Here is a 19,426-nt window from a genome sequence, read left to right on the forward strand (position 1 = left end):
CTAGCTCTGCCACCAACATGCCCAATTTCACATTATAGAATCTGTTTATGAGTTTGTGACTATCAAAGAGACTTTTTTTGTGATGTTACAAAAAAAGTATCAGTTTAAAGTATCCGTTCTCTCCTGAATGTCACTTCCAGGAGGGGGAGAACAACGACAAGTTCTTCACCCACCCTCGAAACTCCAAGGCGCTAGCAGCATACCTTTTTGCCCACAACCACCTCTTTTACATGATGGAGCTGCTAACGGGGCTGCTGCTCATGACACTGTCGCTGTGCGAAGCTCCTGCGGTCCCTTCACTGCGCCTGGACGTCTATGTGAGTGAGGATGAAGGAAGGCACATCCATGTGGAGAGAAAATTAAAAAAATACATTTGTTGAGCAATTTGAATCACCTGTGCAGGTTCATGCCACTCTGGAGCTTCTGGCCTTGGTTATTGTGGCTTTTGAGTTGTGCATGAAGCTCCGCTGGCTGGGCTTCCACACCTTCATACGACACAAGAGGACCATGGTGAAGGTAAATGATGGATATGTTTTCATGGAAAATATTTCGTAAATCTTGATCTCGTGAGACCTTGACTTAAAAGATTACTTTCAATGTGTTTTTGCTTCTAATGGAAATTGTTGCAGAAAATGTGTTATCCAACCTTGCATTAACAGCTCAGTACGAGCCTTCAATGGAATTGATTTTTATTTTTGTATGTTTGGACAAAGAGCGGCGTGGGCATTTTTCCGTTCTGGTGTGAACGTCATCATCCAATTTGAACTGCATTTTGGGCAGTGGCTAGGGAGAACGTGAGTCACAAAGCACAGTCAGCAGTTAACCCTGGAGCAAAATATGTATATAAAAACCCTTGATTAAAAAAAGATGCTGCAGAAAGTTTCTGTTTTGCGATTGTTGCGATACAATAATCAGGGATGCATCTGGGCCGCGCCATTGCGCCATTTACACATTTTGGCACCCACTGCTGCAAATATGTAACTCCACTGTAACAGCACCGGCGCGATAGACTTCAGTCTATTACGATTAGCGTGTATTGCTACATGACCAGCGCCACATATGACATACTTCTGTTAAAATAGCTAGAGAAACAAATTTAGTTAAAAAGCAATTGAAAGCTGTTGGTTTTCCTTCAGAGGTTTTAACTTTCGTCATATGCCACCTTGCCTTATCGATTGTCTAGTCGTAATCACAGAGCATTTGTTTTTTGGTGCATTCCAAAGTCGTGGTCGAAGATATCGGGCTTCTCCGTGATTTGCTGGAAACTGCTGAAAGATATAATCGAATATTCATTTACCCATGGTGCATTGCAGTATCGAACATAGTGGATGGTTGCAGTATGGAGCGTGTGAACAGGAATAAAACTCTAAAAGACATTGAAAATAGGCATCAAACAAGCATATTCTCGTTTTTTTAAGAAGCAATCGAATACGTTTGTGGATGGTAGTGACAATTCGTTGCAGCAAACTGCTGTTCATGATTCGAGTGGCTAATGGGAATTATTTCCGAATTTGTTTCAGTCGACACTAGTAAGAAATACGTATTGTGCTAAGTCTGTTCTCATTGTCTTCTCTGTAATACAGTCGAAAATAGCATAGGATTGATTGTGCAAAAACTAAATAAAATAGAAAATGTTATTTATTTTATGTATGAATATATATTTATTTGACTTGAATTTAAAGGACAACCGACGTCACTTTTGTGTTTTTTTAACTGACATCAGAAAAACGTTTTATAGCATCTAAAATACCCAAAACACGCAGTATGATATTTTTATTCAAATGCAAAACACCAATAAAAATGACTTAAAGTGTCCAAAATCTGCAAAAAATTGAGCTGTGAATTGGGCATTTTCAGAAAGTCCCGCCCCCAGTTCGTGACGTCACTCCAAGACGTCTTGCATTGCTGGAGAATAAAAACAATGGCTTCAGATTCGGAGAATATGCTTTCTTGTTACACATCCAGTGATGAATATGATTCAAATAGTTTGTCGTGCGGCGATACAGCGCGCAGGTGGAAAGTTGATAAAAGTTCACTCAGCCAGATGCAGGAAGGGTATTGTGAGTTTTCTTTATTTGAAGTTGATATCAGTTTTCGGCAGACCCCAGGTAACACTGCTCTCCAGGTTTTCCTTTGTCCCTCTTCTTCCTCCTCGAAGTGACTGGCTCAGTCTAGTTTTAAAGGTGCTTCACCTGAGCTTCTGGCCAATCAGATCCCAGCGGCAATTGGCCATTCCCAGGTGGTTGCAATCACCTTCTCAATCAGTCTCAATCAATTAGTGGTCGCCCAACTCTGTTTTGGATGGGGAGAAATGCGCACCTTTCTCCCATCCAAAATCCAGAACACACAAAATTATTTAACATTTCTTTTGGCATCATGACATCATTCACACCCTCTCCTCAGAGTTCAGACATTCTTGACAAATAATCAGCTATGACATTTTTCTTACCCTGGCAATGCTCAATGGTGAACTGGTATGGCTGAAGGGCAAGACACCACCGCAGTATCCTCGCATTCTGGTGTTGCATGGAGTGCATCCACTTCAGGGCGCGATGGTCAGTCTGTAATCTGAATTCCCGTCCTAGGAGGTAGTAACGGAGTGAGTCAATTGCCCACTTGATGGCTAGGGCCTCCTTCTCAATTGTGGAGTATTTCTTCTCCCTCTCATAGAGTTTCCTACTCAGGAACAGGATGGGTCTCTCTTCTCCAGCACTGCCCTGTACCAGAACTGCGCCGAGACCAACATCCGAAGCATCCACCTGGACTAGAAACTCCTTGGCAAAATCTACACTTTGTAGGACAGGAGCTTGAATGATGAAATATTTCAAGGCCCTAAAAGCTTGGTCACATGCTGCTGTCCATGGTAGAGGTGATTTGATGTTCTTTCTTGTCAGGTCGGTTAAAGGAGCAGCTAATGTAGCAAAGTGTGGAATAAACCGCCTATACCAACCAATCAGCCCAAGAAATGACCTCAATTGCTTCTTGGTCTGGGGAGGTGGTATCTTCTCCACGGCCTTCACTTTTTCCACCTGGGGCTGAATCTTTCCTTTCCCAATCAAATGTCCCAGGTAACGCACCTCTTCTTGTGCCCAGGAGCATTTTTGCTCATTAATTGGAAGTCCAGCCGCTTGTATTTTCCCAAGGACGGTCTTGATGTGCAGGAGATGGTCCTCCCAACCTTCACTGTAGATCACGATGTCATCAAGATAGGCAGCTGAGAAACTGGAACAGTCCTTCAGGATAATATCCATTAATCTTTGAAAGGTCGCTGGTGCTCCATGCAGACCAAATGGTAAAACTGTGTAGTGGAAGAGCCCTAACCCCGGAATCTGAAAAGCTGTGTATTCTTTGCAGGTGGGATCGAGAGGGACCTGCCAGTATCCTTTACACAGATCCAGCGTTGTAATAAATTTCGCTCGCCCCAATCTCTCCAGCAGCTCATCAATACGAGGCATAGGGTAGGAGTCAAAACATGAGACACTATTGAGCTTTCTCATGTCTGAGCAGAATCGTAGTTGAGCGGTGTCCTTTTTAGGTACTAACACTATTGGGTTAGACCACTCACTTTTAGATGGTTCGATGATCCCCATATCAAGCATTGCTCGTACCTCCTGCTTCAGTGGTTCAACCTGCCGCTCCGGAATCCGATATGGCCTCAAACGTACAGGTTTATTTTCTTTGAGCACAATCTTGTGGGTGATGAGATTAGTTCGTCCGGGTTTATCTTTGAATAGGGAAGGAAATGATTCCCTTACCTCTGCTAACTGAATTTGTTGCTTTGGGGTCAGGTGTAACAAGGTCTCTTTAGAATTACCCCATTCCCTCTTGGGTGTCATCACAGCCTCATCCATCTCCTCCTGAGAGACTGGATCCCACCACTGCCACCAATTGTCGTGCGGCGATACAGCGCGCAGGTGGAAAGTTGATAAAAGTTCACTCAGCCAGATGCAGGAAGGGTATTGTGAGTTTTCTTTATTTGAAGTTGATATCAGTTTTCGGCAGACCCCAGGTAACACTGCTCTCCAGGTTTTCCTTTGTCCCTCTTCTTCCTCCTCCTTCTCAGTAACCGAGATTTCTCTGATGAATAGGCTCTGGGAGCTCAATGGTTCCACTTGTTTCTCTGCATACACCTTCAGGAGGTTCACATGTAGAATCTGCTTTTTCTTTTGTCTGTCAGGGCAGAGAATCTCATATGTGACAGGTCCTATTCTCCTTGTCACAGTGTACGGGCCCTGCCACTTTGCCAGTAGCTTACTTGGTCCCGTAGGCAGCAATATTAACACCTTCTTCTGTCCAGGGTGCAAATCTCTCTCTCTGGCGTGTTTATCATACCACACCTTTTGGTTTCGTTGACTCTCCTCCATGTGCTTCTTTGCCATCTCCCTGAAGTTCTCCAACTTGTCCCTCATTTGAAGAATATAGGAGATGACACTGCGTGACGTCGCCTCTCCAGCCACCCAGTTCTCCTTCAGCATGTCCAGGGGTCCACGAACCTGTCTACCATAAAGCAACTCAAAAGGAGAAAAACCAGTTGACGCTTGGGGCACTTCTCGATAAGCAAATAATAGAAAAGGCAGCCATTTGTCCCAGTCTTTACCAGTTTCATGAATGAACTTCCTCAGCATTTGTTTTAATGTCCCATTAAATCTTTCAACCAGACCATCGGTTTCAGGATGGTAAGGAGTGGTTCTTATTCCTTTAACTCCAAGCTGGCTATATAGGCCTTTCATCAGGTGAGACATAAAGTTTGTACCTTGGTCTGTTAATATCTCTTTAGGTATGCCTGTTCTCGAGAATAACTCAACCAAACATCGGACTACATGTTTCACCTGCATAGAACGTAATGGGTAAACATCTGGGTACCTGGTTGCATAATCACAAATTACAAGAGCATACTTGCATCCTGAGCTACTTTTTGGCAATGGGCCAATAATGTCCATGGCTATCCTGTCATAGGGGACACTCATGATAGGTAATGGCTGTAAGTAGCCCCTATCAGATTTTTTTGCTGGTGCAACCATCTGACAAGTGCCACATTGTCTACAATATTCTTGTACATCTTTATAGAGCCCTGGCCAATAGAATCGCTGACTGACTCTGTCATACGTCTTTGCCTGTCCTAGATGTCCAGCCCAAGGAATAGTGTGTCCTAAATGTAAGATGAGCTGCCTGTAAATGGTAGGGATAACTAATCTAGGTGTTGCAGTGTCAGAGAGATACAATAAGCCGTTTTTTAACATAAACGGGTCTCCGGTGAATTTTCCTAAACACTTTGTGCTATTCACTGGCACCCCATCAACCTCATAAACCTTCTCAAACAGTGATTTCAAAGTTGGATCATTTTTTTGATGATCCTTAAAGTTCTCTGGAATCTGCCACTCTGCTTTAATGCTCGTGCCCTCCATACCAGTTTGCATTGGAATGCTAGAAGGAACGCATCTCCAGTTCTTTTCCTGTCTGCGCTGTCGTCTACTTTTCTTTACCTTGCCTCCTGCTTGGACAAGTGTATCATCAAGATTAGGCAATGGTTCCAAACCTTTTGTTTGAGACCTAGTGACTGCCATACATGTGCAATCCTTCGCAATTTTATGGATAACATTGTCCAATACAGGAAAATCATCCCCCAACACGACATCATAAAATAAATTCTTCAATACGCCAACCTTAAGTATGAAAAATTGGCCATCAATCTCAAAGGTCATTTTGGTGGTGGGATAATCATGACTGTCACCATGAACACAAGTAATATTTACAACTTGATCATAATTGAGCATGTCATTACTGACTAAACTCCCTCTGACTAATGTTTGATTGCTGCCTGTGTCGGCCAGTGCTTTTACCACTTTCCCATTTACCGTAACAGATGTTGTATGTCTATGTTTGCAATAATTTCCATTTGGACAGCTTTCCTGCCCAGCTTTAGGAACTGAACAAAATTCTACGGCTCTGGGTTGGCGTACAGGACACACGGAAGCCTTGTGGCCACGTTGCTGACAATTAAAACAAATAAAGTTACCTCTTGGTTGAAACTTTCCAGACTGTCTCTGAGCCCCATTGTCAGCTTTACCCCAGTCTGCATGTTGAATGGTTTGAGGGCTCTCGTATTTCAGCTTTGCCGATGGTCCCTTTTTCCTGTACGACTCCCGGTGTGCCGCTACGTAGCGCTCAGCCAACTCCGCTGCTTCTTCTCCAGTCTTAGGCTTGTGCTCCTTTACCCAAATGCGGACCTCAGGTTGAAGAACTCTCAGATACTGCTCCAGAATCACGACTTCTCCAATCTGATCCTTGCTGCGGTGATCAGGGCGCATCCACCTCCTGTAAAGTCCTTTCAGTCGATTATAGCTTTCTGTGACAGTCTCTCCTGTTGGAACAATCGTACTGCGAAACCTCTGTCGATAGGTTTCTTCAGTAACGTTGTATTTGATTAATACTGCTGCTTTAATGGCTTCGTAGGACTCAGCCTGCTCTTCATCCATGCCAGCATATGCCTCAAGTGCCTTTCCAGTCAGCAAGGTCACTACTCGAGCAGCCCACTCTTTATAATTCCACCCCCAGGTTTTAGCTATTCTTTCAAACCTGACGAAAAAACTTTCTGCATCTTCACCCTCTCTCAGTTCTGGAATTCTCGGTTCAGAAACCATGGGAACTGCAGCTTGTCTTTGATGAGGAAAATGTGGGGGTTGGGCATATGGTAGGTAACCCGACTTGGAGGTTTCTTGTGCCGGAGGAAGGTTTGTTGGTCTGGATGTTCGAGGGTCAGTGTTTTGCGGCTCTGCTTTTTGAGGATAATGTTGACTCGATTGATAATCAAATGTCCATTCTTGCTTGTTGAGGAGCATCTGATTTCTTAATTGGTTGATTTGTTCAATCAACACCCCCTCTCTATCTTTAGAGTGTTGCATGAAAGTTCTGATTTCTTTCACCAATTCCTCATTAAGTTGAGCTCTGGTGGTACTCACTGTCTGAGTCTTAGGCTTCACCACTGGTTCTGGCTCACTCTGCCCAGTTCCAGCCTTGGCTTGGCCAGACTCCTCATGGAAATAAAGAACGGCATCGTCTTGGGGCAACTCAAGCTGCTGGTTTCCTTGATCCTCTTCAGAACTCTCCAGTTCAGTTTGGTTGGCCCGTGCTGCACGTCTTCTTCCTCGTCTCACCTTCTCCATCTCGGCTTCCTCTTATCCTTTCCACTCCAGCAAGGCGTAACGATCCCACCTTCTTCATGCAGGGTGAAACGATCCCACCACTGCCACCAATTGTCGTGCGGCGATACAGCGCGCAGGTGGAAAGTTGATAAAAGTTCACTCAGCCAGATGCAGGAAGGGTATTGTGAGTTTTCTTTATTTGAAGTTGATATCAGTTTTCGGCAGACCCCAGGTAACACTGCTCTCCAGGTTTTCCTTTGTCCCTCTTCTTCCTCCTCGAAGTGACTGGCTCAGTCTAGTTTTAAAGGTGCTTCACCTGAGCTTCTGGCCAATCAGATCCCAGCGGCAATTGGCCATTCCCAGGTGGTTGCAATCACCTTCTCAATCAGTCTCAATCAATTAGTGGTCGCCCAACTCTGTTTTGGATGGGGAGAAATGCGCACCTTTCTCCCATCCAAAATCCAGAACACACAAAATTATTTAACATTTCTTTTGGCATCATGACATAGTTCTGAAGAGGAAAGCATACATGTTTGCAATCGATTAAAGAATTTATTCCGTGTCATTTTGAGGCAAACGGGCAGGAGGGAATGTCTCACCCAAAAATGGCGACCAGCTCCCGTGAGGAATGAATCAGCCCGTTTCCACAGGCTGATAGATTCCTTTCATGGAGCTTGGACTCCCTCTGCTGGCGGCTTTTGGATGTAACATCAAGGTTTTCAGATAAACGGTACAGCAAAATATATTGACGTGATGGACTGCTACAATGTGTCTTTTTGTCGGTCCTTTCATGACGTAACGTGAGGACTCGTCACCAACTCAAAAACAAGACTTCCTGAATGTTCAGCGCGAGTCTTAAAACGTAAAATATAGCTATATGCGATGGAATCTTTGTAAGATACACTCAGTAGAAGTCATTTGAAGCCATTTTACAAATTATGGACACAACTTGTCCGGAGACGTCGGTTGTCCTTTAAGTTGTTGATATATTAGAAACATAGATTTTAGTCAAATAATGGTTTTTCATGTGCAAGTTTGAAATTGTATGTTCCAGTGAATGTATTTTGGTTTATTTCAAACAGTTTTGTATACTTCGAGTTAAATCAGTCCCCATCAATTTTAGAATTTGGCCCCCTTTTCAGACACAAGGGGCCAACTGCCCCCCTTTTTCAATTTCCCAGATGTATCCCTGAATGAAACCCCAAATCTTAATTTGTGCACTCGGTTTACTCGCTAGCAACAGCCACAGTGTTAAGTGTCGTAGCTTGAGCTCCCATCATTGTCTCTCTCCAGGCTTGTGTGTTGCTGCTGCAGTTTGTTGAGGCCATCGTGGTTCTGGTCCGCCAGACATCGCACATGCGTGTGACCAGAGCACTCCGACCAATTTTCCTTGTGGACTGTAGATACTGCGGTGCTGTGCGCAGGTACACTACGAGTCAATTTTTTGATGATGATTCCTTGTTTTTCATGAAGATGCTCGTTGTATCCAGACACAAATGTTAAAAACTTTAAGGGATTGCTTAGAAATGTCCATATTTGTGTTTTTTCTCTCATGCAATCAGAAATTTGCGGCAGATCTTCCAGTCTCTCCCACCGTTTATTGACATCCTACTCCTACTGCTCTTCTTTATGGTCATATTTGCTATCTTGGGTAAGAATGACATATTGTGAAATGCAAAAAGTATTTATTTGGACACTCCAGCTCATTAATAAACCTCAGCGTGCCATACCTACAGATGCAATTAAGAACTAAATAGTCATCAACTAATGTAGTCTTGAAGCTGTCCCCTAAATGAGTGGTCCCCAACCTTTTTTGTGCCACGGACTGCGGTTTAATGTCAGACAATATTTTCACGCACCGGCGGATAAATACAACAAAATAAAATGATACAACAGGCATGGAAACCGGCTAATTTTAGCAGTATATATCACATGACCTAGACAAGCGTTTTGACATGCGTCAGGAGTAAGTCATAGATGGATGTAATCTGGTAGTTTTTCAAAATAAAACTTAGTTTGGACTCGGATAATAAATAAAACGAAATTATGTAAAGGATTTATTCTTTCTGCGCGGCCCGGTACCAAATGACCCACGGGGTTGGGGACCTCTACCCTAAATGCTAAGTTACACCCATGTTTGTGACGTTATGTAATGTACACAAGAAAAGCATTCTTAACTCATTCAATGTCATTTCTGAAATTATTCGGCAACTGAAAATATAACGTGAAGCGCCCTTCCTGACTTTGTTCGGGTTTTGTTTTTTATTCGGGGGTTGCTGAGAAAGCGCTGGTCAGACCTTTGGCAATGTTTTTCAATCCCACAAGGGGGTAACATTTGCCTTTTGTACAGACCCCACCTTCAATTTCAAGCTCAGATAACTCCAGACCCATATAACTTAGGAATTAACTCTTTTTTTCTGATGAAAGAAGAGAGTAAGGTTTCTTACACTGCATTGAATGTTGATGTAGTCCTAAGACTCAATATTCTGTGGGTCCTGGAATTTTAGTTAAAATGACAAAAACCCTGGCACTGGAGCAGACACATATTTGCACATGGTGGAATGAGTTCAATGTGTTAAATGTGCTGATGTTTTTCCATCCCAGGTTTCTGCCTCTTTTCTACAAACACATCCGATCCAGTAAGTCGGAGTTCCTTTACTGTTCTTTTCCCTGAGACTCCCACTGTGGAGGTAGCACGCCTGCGGCAGTTGGTGTGTGTATTTGTGGCCCTATTAGCTGATTTTGACACCTCTGTTGTCACCACAGTACTTCAACACGCTGGAGAACAGCATGGTTAGCCTCTTTGTGCTGTTGACAACGGCAAAGTAAGCAACAGCGGCATCTACTGCGATCATGTGAGGCGGAATCAAGCAAACACATCTGCTTGCCTTTTCTTGTAGTTTCCCTGATGTGATGATGCCGTCGTACTCAAAGAACCGCTGGTCTTGTGTGTTCTTCATTGTGTACCTCTCCATTGAGCTCTACTTCATCATGAACCTGGTATAACCTTCTTTCAACTGTTGAAGCACAGCATTTTTTCCCATACTTTTCCCTTCCACTAGCTGATTTTCCATGTTCCTTTCCGTTTTCCTCTTACCTCTAGCTCCTCGCTGTGGTGTTTGACACCTTCAACGACGTGGAGAAGATGAAGTTCAAGTCTCTGTTGCTTCACAAACGCTCTGCGATTGACCACGCCTTCCAGCTGTTAGTCAGCCGCCAGGTATCAAATTAATAATTTGCTGCTCCATGCATCAATGTCTCAACTGACTCTAATACATTTCAACCTTTTCACCTCAGAGGCCAATGGGTGTCTCACTGAAACAGTTTGATGGCCTGATGCGTTTTTATCGACCGAGGATGTCAGCGAGAGACCGCTTCCTCACCTATAAAGCGCTGAACACCTCTGGCTCACCTATGCTCAGGTCGGTGTCTCCACTCCATCGCTCAAAATCTAGTTTTGTTCGCTGACAGTTCACCGCATGTGTCTTTGCTTCTTCTGTAGTCTGCAGGACTTTTATAAGTTCTATGAAGTGACGGGCCTTAAATGGAAGGTAAGGAAACACGTAATATCTGTGCCAGATTGGCAGGACTGTTGCTGTTACCATCCTATATGTGTTGTATAAGACACGGCGCAGTGGAGAACACTGGTTTGATGACCTTCCACACACAGCCTACATTATTTTAAAAGGCAAGTTCACTATATTATTCCCTTAGTCTTAACTCATTCATTGCCAGACGTGCAAAAATGTGTCCACTCCAGTGCCAGGGTTTTTGTCATTGTCACTTGAATTCCAGGAAGCACAGAATATTGACTTTTAGGACTACCGATGAGAAGGTTTCTTCAGCCGTCATCTGTACAAATGTGAAGGTTTCGGACGTTTCGCCTCCTATCCAAGAGGCTTCGTCAGCGAACTAAAGTTTAGTTCGTACATTTGTAGTTTAGTTCGCTGACGAAGCCTCTTGGATAGGAGGCGAAATGTCTGAAACCTTCACATTTGTAGTTTAGTTCGCTGACGAAGCCTCTTGGATAGGAGGCGAAACGTCTGAAACCTTCACATTTGTACAGATGACGGCTGAAGAAACCTTCTCATCGATGGACCAGTCCTGTACGACTGAGAGCTTACACAGACGTATTGCTGCCAACTTTTAGGACTACATAAACATAAGACACCTTAGACTCTCTTCGTTCATCATAAAAAAAGAGTTAATTCCTAAGTCATATGGGTCTGGAGTAAAATGAGCTTCAAATGAGGGCGGCTGTCCAAAATACAGTGCAATTCATACATATTGCTTTATATAGCACTTTAACAACAGCTGAAGCTGGAACAAAACACTAACATGGAAAAGGGTGAAATGCTGCCCCCTTGTGGAAAAGAAAAAAACATTGCAATATGTAAAAAGTGTCAGTCATTTTTTACGGCGGGCCACATTGTAGTTACGGTTCCTCTTGGGGCCGTTATGAATTTAGGGAGGCCATTAGAATGATTAATCCCCTGCACGTATTACATATAAAGTGCACAACAAATTAATAAATAAGTGGTTTTCAACTTCAAAGTGAAAAATGACTGTTATTGTGGTTCCATGGGACAATTTGAAATTTTGGTTCAGACTTTAACTAGCATCTTGGCTCTCAACATGCTTGATTTGCTTTTGCGGGCCGAATAAAATTATGTGGCGAGCCAGATTTGGCCCCTGGGCCTTAACTTTGAAACCTGTGATGTAAGGGATGAGTCACCTAGCTGAGTAGAAAGAGATCTAGCGATCTCGCTCACTAGCTAGCTCGCTCGCTCGTTAAATCGATAGTTGAACATGGAATTTCACAAGTTTGACTTGCTTTCGTGGGCCGAATAAAATGATGAGGCCGGCCAGATTGGTCCTCGGGCCTTGACTTTGAACCCTGAGATGTTAGGGATTAGCCAGCTAGCTGAATAGAAAGAGAGCGAGCTTGCTATCTAGTTCGCGAGCTGGATAGATGCACATGGATTTTCCCAAGTTTGATTTGCTTTCACGGGCCGAATAAAATGATGTGGCGGCCCAGATTTGGCCCGCTGGCCTTGACTTTGACACCTGTGCCATGGGCCATGGCCAGTGCTTTATCGGCACCCAAACAAGAAAGAAAACAAAACCCGATCAAATTCTGAAGTGGCGCTCTGTTATATTTTCAATTCCCGAATAAATTTGTGAATGGCAGTGAATGAGTTGAATATTCTCTTCTCCAAACGTTATTTATTTATTTATTTATTTTTCGTTTGTTCAGTTATTTGTGTGTTTGTTTATTTTTTGATCCCTATTCTACTTTTTAAATTCCACTCTTACAGGCATCAATCTGCTGGTGAAGTCTAAAGCCTTCCAGTACACCATGTGTACGTATTTCACCTTTCATTTTTTATTTGACATTCTCTTAACCCTCTTCGCGCCTCTTCCCCCCCCTCAACTCAACCACCACCCCACAATCTACAGATGCAGTCGTGGCCATCAATGGTGTGTGGATCCTCGTGGAGACGTACACACTAGACAGTAAGACATTTTTGTGTATATGTGCGCATTTGATTAAACTCAATATGTTTGACTACAGATTATAATCTCCCCTACAGGTGGCTTCTCCTGGTCTAGATTGGTGCCGTGGAATTACATTGTCTTCCTTACCAGTGAGTAGGCTACACATTGTCATGTTTGTAGGGCAGCTGTTGAAATATGTTTTTATAAATATTGGTTGTAGTACATTTAGAGATTGGCCATTAAATATAGTTTTAGACTTATACCACAAACAAACTGCACAAACTCATGCAAATACATGTTATACATTTTCTGTCCTTTATAATCAATCTACATTTTTTTAGGAATATAGGCTCCAATAGCTTAATAACTAAAAACGTACTACAGTAATATCTAAGACGTCATGAGCTCAAAGCAGCCCGGCTGACGACAGAGTACAAGGTACAATGGTAAGTCAAGAAATCCATTTGGAGATGAATCTTAAATTTAAAATATTACCAAAGTGGAGCTGGTGAAGATGATTTTGGTCTAAAAACCACACTGTAGATTTTTAAAAGCTAATACGGGTGTAGTTTGGAGACCGAAAAATAAAATACTGTTCCCTCAGCATGATGATGAAATAAAGAATAGGGAACATTTTGTTGAAGCCAATGTATCAATATAGTAAATAACTAGGGGCCCATTATTGACCCCTGAGGTACTCCCATGTCGTGTTTTAGTACCTTTTGAGGTAACACCTTTTAATTAACAGGACAACCACTGGATTGGATTTACCTTTATTAGTCTTGCAGTGGAAGCATTTACATTTCACAGCAGCAAAGTTACGAAAGGAAGATACTGTAAAAGGAAAGAAAGTAGAAAAACAAAATGCAAAATACCAGGGTTCTATCAGTGACATAGCCTTTTTTCATGACATCAAGAATCTCTCATAAGTTTCAAGAAAGCATTATTCATGTTGTTTCTTTCTGAGGCCTGACTGGAAATGACGAGTTCCAAATTAAATATGTATCATTGATCAGAGAGCTATCAAATATCTAATATGGTTCCTTACCCCATAAAGATCAGCACTTTACAAACAAAACAAAAAAAATAATTTAACAGTTACACAACAATTAGATTTGATTCTATCACCAGCAGTTTTCAAAACAGGAGGTACATCACACAATGTGGCCTTCATCAGTATTCTCTTGGTTGTCATTTTGCCTTTTTGAGATTTTTTATGAATTAACCTGTTGAAATCCTGCTTATTTCCAGTTTACGGCGTGGAGGTTTTACTAAAGATATCAGGCTTGGGGCCGTTGGCTTATTTCAGTTCTGGATGGAATTTGTACGTAATCACTTCTCTTTAGGACAAAACTTAGCATTGCAATCTTTTTTTGACAGTTCCATGTTGTCCTCTTTCTATCCAGGTTCGACTTTTCTGTGACCGTATTTGCTTTCCTGGGTCTAATTGCACTCGCTTTCAATATGGAGCCTTTCTACTTCATCGTTGTGCTCCGACCACTTCAGCTCCTCCGGTGCAGTCTCATCTCGACTTCTCACACCAATACGATCAATGTGTAGGGAAATATTCTGCCTTTATGACTGCATCGCATTATTGCAGGTTGTTTAAGATAAAGAAGCGATACCGCAACGTGTTGGACACCATGTTTGAGCTCTTCCCCAGGATGGCCAGTTTGGGTTTGACCTTGATCATCTTCTACTACTCGTTTGCTATCGTGGGCATGGAATTCTTCGCTGACGTGGTTTACCCCAACTGCTGCAAGTAGGTCACAGAAATTGTCTCTCTGTGGTCCTATGCAAAAACAAATTCACATTGTCAATCCTCAGCACCAGCACGGTAGCTGACTCCTACAGGCTGATCAATGTCACACATGGCAACAAAACCGTGTTGGAAGGAGGCTACTATTATCTCAACAACTTCAACAACATTCTCAGCAGCTTCGGTAAGCACTTTTTATCTTTGCAGTCGTGTAATGCTGACCAGAGATTACCTGCAGCTCATTGGATGAATGGTACCGTAATGCACAGAAGTGGAGATTGGCTTGGCCCAAGTTGAAAATTGTATAATAAGGTGCCAGTTTTAGCTAACTGCAAGTGACTACTTGTCAAAGGTAGTTTAACCCTTTCATGCAACCTGTACCCTAACATTATGAGACGTCCACTGTTGTAACCACTCTTACCTAAAGGGTTAATGTACAAAAATAAATATGCATGCCAGCCTTTGGTGCAGACACACTTGCAGGCCCAATGATCCATTTTGAACAAATCAAGCTTCCTCACATATGCAATTGTAGCTGGCAAAGGCGCTACTGTCGTTCCCACATCATTTCTGGACGTCCCCTGGAGAATGATCATTTATTCATTTTAAAAAACAAAAAAGAGAGGTACAAGCTTTCAGTTCCCTTTAACTCATTCACTGCCACTAATTCATTCAGGAATTGCAAATATGACGTAGAGCGCCATTCCCGAATTTGTTCGGGTTTTGTTTTTTTCATGCTTGGGTGCTGATAAAGCGCTGGTCATGGCCTCTGCCCATGTTTTTCTTTTCTACAAGGGGGCAGCATTTCCTTTTTTTCCATGTTAGCGCTTTGTTCCAGCTGCAGCTGTTGTTAAAGTGCTATATATACCACTATGTAAGTACAGTGTATTGCATTGTATTTTGGACATCTGCCCTCATTTCAAGCTCATATAACTCTAGACCAATATCATTTAGGAATAAACTCTTTCATTCTGTTGAAAGAAGAGAGTCTCAGGTTTCTAGCGCTGCGTTAAATGTTAATGTGGTCCTAAAACTCAATATTCTGTGGGTCCTAGAATTTGAGTCACAATGACAAAAACCCTGGCACTGGTGTGGACACATTTTTGCACGCCTGGCAGTGAATGAGTTAAATAATTTGGCTTGTCGTTTCCTCTTCCTCCAGTGACTCTCTTTGAGCTGACCGTGGTCAACAACTGGTACATCACAATGGTGAGATGATGTCCGAAGATGATGTCATTTCCTGCCTATTCCTGTTTGACGTTTGTCATGTTCCTTGCTCTGCAGGAAGGAGTGACCTCCATGACCAGCCACTGGAGTCGACTCTATTTCATGACCTTCTACATCGTCACCATGGTGGGGGCTCGCTGTGCTGTTTCACCAAACACATTTAGTTTAGCTTTTTTTGTGACGTGCAACGTTGCTCTGTCCCTTTAGGTGGTCATGACCATCATTGTGGCTTTCATCCTGGATGCTTTCGTCTTCCGCATGAACTACAGTCGCAAGAACCGGGAAATGCTGGATAATGCTCAAGGTAGGACACAATGAATGATTGCGTGTGTGTATGTGTATACACAAGTATGGATGATCTGTCAGTTAACTCATTCACTGCCAGACGTGCAAAAATATGTCACTCATATTCCAGGACCCACATAATATTGAGTTTTAAGAATACATACACATTCAGTGCAGTGTAAGAAACCATACACTCTCTATCAGAAAAAAAGAGTTAATTCCTAAACTATATTGGTCTGGAGTTAGATGAGCTTGAAATGGGGGTGGCTGTACAAAATACTATACAATACATACATGTTGGTTTATATAGCGCTTTAAAAACAACTGAAACTGGAAAAAAGTGTTAAAATGGAAAGAAATGGAAATGCTGCCCCCTTGTGGGGGGGGCATTGACAGAGGTCTGGCCATTGCTTTATCGGCACCCAAGCAAGAAAAAAAAACCCAAAACCTGAACTAATTCGGTCGGGAATGCCGCTCTACGTCATATTTTCAATTCCCGAATAAATTTGTGCATAGTAGTGAATGAGTGAATGAAATAATAAACATCGTGTTGCTGTTTTTTTTAAATGAATCTCATGGGACTGCTTTTATTTTTTGCCTTGTACTTTTGTTTTCCAAGTTGGTAATGTGTCACGCATGTTGGTAACGCAGTCACTTGCTCTCCATAGCGAAGAGTGATGCCACCGTTGACTGTCTTCTGTTGCCATTCAATAAGCTGATCCTAAATTCAATGCATACATTTTTCTGTCTGATCTGGCATGTAGCCGATGTGCGCATTTTATCAGTAAGAATCTGTTTTCGCTTCTAAGGTACATCATCCAAGTGCTCGTCAAAAAGATGGGTCATGTCAGAATTATGAACAATGAAATGAAAGCAAGGCTTATCAGGACATAATTCACTGCGAAATATAATACTAACCCTCTGAAATTGACAATACTGACAGAATCCACTGAATGATCTGTCAGTGTTGTTTTTGAGGAGCTCGTTATTCCACACTGTGAAACCTGCTGTAAAACCTGATCTTTACTAGTATGTCCACCATCATTCAAAACAGCGAAGCCATGTTGGTGTCTTTGTGTTCCAGATGAAAATGGAATCGTGTTTGAAGTCGAAGTGACGCGTGACGAAGCTCTGTCCACTCTGGAGTTTTACAAGCAGACATGTTCTGGACCGTCGTCTATCAGCTCTCTGGTGGGAGTCGTGCAGGCGATGGACCGTAGTAGGGTAAAACCATCACCATACTTTTCACACAACATTTCCCCGCCCACATTTTTTTTAAATAAACAGCCTTCCGCTTTTTTTTTTTTTTACTTCAGAGTGAGCAGAACTCACCCCTGCTCTACCAAGGGCGGAGGTCAAGGACAAAGTGTGACCTCAGCATGAAAATGTACGAGGAAGAGATGCAGGTGAGAAGAAACATACAGATCGAGTGGTTCATTTGAGCATTCGCTATGGTTGTCACAGTAAGCCAGCTTATGATATTTAAAGGACAACCGACATCACCTTTTTGTTTTCTAACTGACATCAGAGAAACATTTTATAGCATCTAAAATACCCAAAACGGATGGCGTCGGTTGTCCTTCAAAGGACAACCGACGCCTCTGGACAAGTTGTCCTTTCAAGGACAACAGACGCCTCCGGACAAGTTGTCCTTTGAAGCAGTGGTCCCCAACCTTTTTTGCGCCACGGACCGGTTTAATGTCAGACAATGTTTTCACGGACCGGCGGATGAATACAACAAAATAAAATGATACGACAGGCATGGAAACTGTTTTTTTATTTCTTTTAAATATAATAATAAACGTGAATCCATTGTGTATTTGTATACACCTTTATTAACAGAGTCCTGGTAACATCGCACCAACTACAACATATGTAACATCGTCTCTGCGCCTTAAAGGATAACCGACGTCTCCGGACAAGTTGTGTCCATAATTTGTAACATGGCTTCAAATGACTTCTACTGAGCGTATTTTAATAAGATTCCACCGCATATAGCTATATTTTACGTTTTAAGACTCGCGCTGAATATTCCGGAAGTCTTGTTTTTGAGTTGGTGACGATGCCTGACATGACGTCATGTCTGGAACGCCCCTGATCGAAAAAAAGACGCATTGTAGCAGTCCTTCCGTCACGTCAATGTATTTTGCTGTACTTGTTTGGTCTGGGGACCTCGTGTTGCACCCAAAAGCCGCCAGAAGAGGGCGTCCAAGCTCCATATAAGGAATTTATCAGCCTGTGGAAACAGAGGTGGCCACAGGAGGTCGCCATTTTGTGCCTCTTTTTCGGTGAGACATTTCCCCTCAATGTTGCCTCAAAATGACACGGAATAAATTATTTAATCGATTGCAAACATGTATGCTTTCCTCTTCAGAACTATTTGAATCATATTCATAACTGGAGGTGTAACAAGAAAGCATATTATCCGAATCTGAAGCCATTGTTTTGATTCTCCAGCAATGCAAGACGTCTTGGCGTGACGTCACGAACTGGGGGCGGGACTTTCTGAAAATGCCCAATTCGCAGCTCAATTTTTTTGCAGATTTTGGACACTTTAAGTCTTTTAGATGCTATAAAAAGTTTTTCTGATGTCAGTTAAGACACAAAAAAGTGAGGTCGGTTGTCCTTTAACGCTCGATGGTCAACATGGTAATGTTTAAACGTGCCTTCAAAATAAGATCCACCACAAAAACAAGTACAAAGCGCATGAAAAATACAACTCACTACAACGGAATCAGTGGGACCCCTGAGCTTGTTTCTCTGCAACGAGACGGTCCCATTTAGGGATAATGGGAGACAATGACACCCAAAGTGTCATGCTCATGTCCAGTCTACTCGGTAGTTTTGTTTTGGTTGCTGTCACTGCAAACTGTCAAACCCCGCTTCACACAAATAAGATGTCGGCAACAGGGTTTTCAGTGCTGTTGTGGCGATCTTGGGGTATTCTGCCATCACTTTAATCCAGAACACCAGCAGAGTTGTTGTCTCAAACATACCTTTACGTCCGCCATCATTTGCGAACTCCAGCAGTTGTTCTTCCTCTTGCACAGGCATGCTGGATTCACCTAGTTTGTTGACAAATGGGTTGCGGATCCATTCCTTGGCAGTTCGTGGCTCTTTTGTGGCTGGGAAGTCGCGCTCGAATTCTTTTAAAAGCAAAGACAGGTGCTCGTGCATCAGCTGGGGGAATGAAGGCTCGGGCTCAGTCTCTTCCAAAAACCCCGCCAATGTTTGAAACATGTCAAATCCAGTCCCCACAAATCCAGTTTGGCTTTAAATGCAGCTACTTTATCAGCCAACTTTCCTCTTCAGAACTATTTGAGTCATAGTCATAACTGGATGAGTAACAAGAAAGCATCTTCTCCGAATCTGAACTCCATGAGGCCATTGCTTTGATTCTGGAGCAAGGAAGACGTCCTGGCGTGACGTCACGAACTGGGGGCGGGACTTTCTGAAAATCCCCATTTCTGAGGTCATTTTGTGGCAGTTTTGGGACACTATAAGTCATTTTTAT

The 19,426-nt window shown here is 42.7% G+C and overlaps 1 protein-coding gene and 1 pseudogene across 2 annotated transcripts in view; one reads left to right on the forward strand and one right to left on the reverse strand.

Annotated features, from left to right (window-relative positions):
• Positions 1-19,426, forward strand: part of tpcn1 (two pore segment channel 1) — a 31,330-nt gene that overhangs the window by 10,482 nt on the left and 1,422 nt on the right. For both annotated transcript variants that reach the window (XM_088994298.1, XM_088994297.1), the window contains 23 exons: positions 141-317; positions 403-516; positions 8,436-8,566; positions 8,705-8,793; positions 9,747-9,781; positions 9,909-9,967; positions 10,043-10,142; positions 10,246-10,362; positions 10,440-10,564; positions 10,645-10,693; positions 10,767-10,830; positions 12,461-12,505; positions 12,603-12,659; positions 12,737-12,790; positions 13,893-13,965; positions 14,048-14,155; positions 14,242-14,403; positions 14,469-14,584; positions 15,563-15,609; positions 15,685-15,753; positions 15,835-15,931; positions 16,997-17,136; positions 17,229-17,318. In XM_088994298.1, the coding sequence (XP_088850424.1) occupies positions 141-317; positions 403-516; positions 8,436-8,566; positions 8,705-8,793; positions 9,747-9,781; positions 9,909-9,967; positions 10,043-10,142; positions 10,246-10,362; positions 10,440-10,564; positions 10,645-10,693; positions 10,767-10,830; positions 12,461-12,505; positions 12,603-12,659; positions 12,737-12,790; positions 13,893-13,965; positions 14,048-14,155; positions 14,242-14,403; positions 14,469-14,584; positions 15,563-15,609; positions 15,685-15,753; positions 15,835-15,931; positions 16,997-17,136; positions 17,229-17,318 (2,118 nt within the window). The remainder of the gene's footprint in view (positions 1-140; positions 318-402; positions 517-8,435; positions 8,567-8,704; positions 8,794-9,746; positions 9,782-9,908; positions 9,968-10,042; positions 10,143-10,245; positions 10,363-10,439; positions 10,565-10,644; positions 10,694-10,766; positions 10,831-12,460; positions 12,506-12,602; positions 12,660-12,736; positions 12,791-13,892; positions 13,966-14,047; positions 14,156-14,241; positions 14,404-14,468; positions 14,585-15,562; positions 15,610-15,684; positions 15,754-15,834; positions 15,932-16,996; positions 17,137-17,228; positions 17,319-19,426) is intronic.
• LOC148899217 (uncharacterized) lies at positions 5,054-7,019 on the reverse strand (annotated as a pseudogene).

Source organism: Hippocampus bargibanti, linkage group LG04, assembly GCF_051943395.1.
Source record: "Hippocampus bargibanti isolate YZ-2025 linkage group LG04, ASM5194339v1, whole genome shotgun sequence".
NCBI lineage: Eukaryota > Metazoa > Chordata > Actinopteri > Syngnathiformes > Syngnathidae > Hippocampus > Hippocampus bargibanti.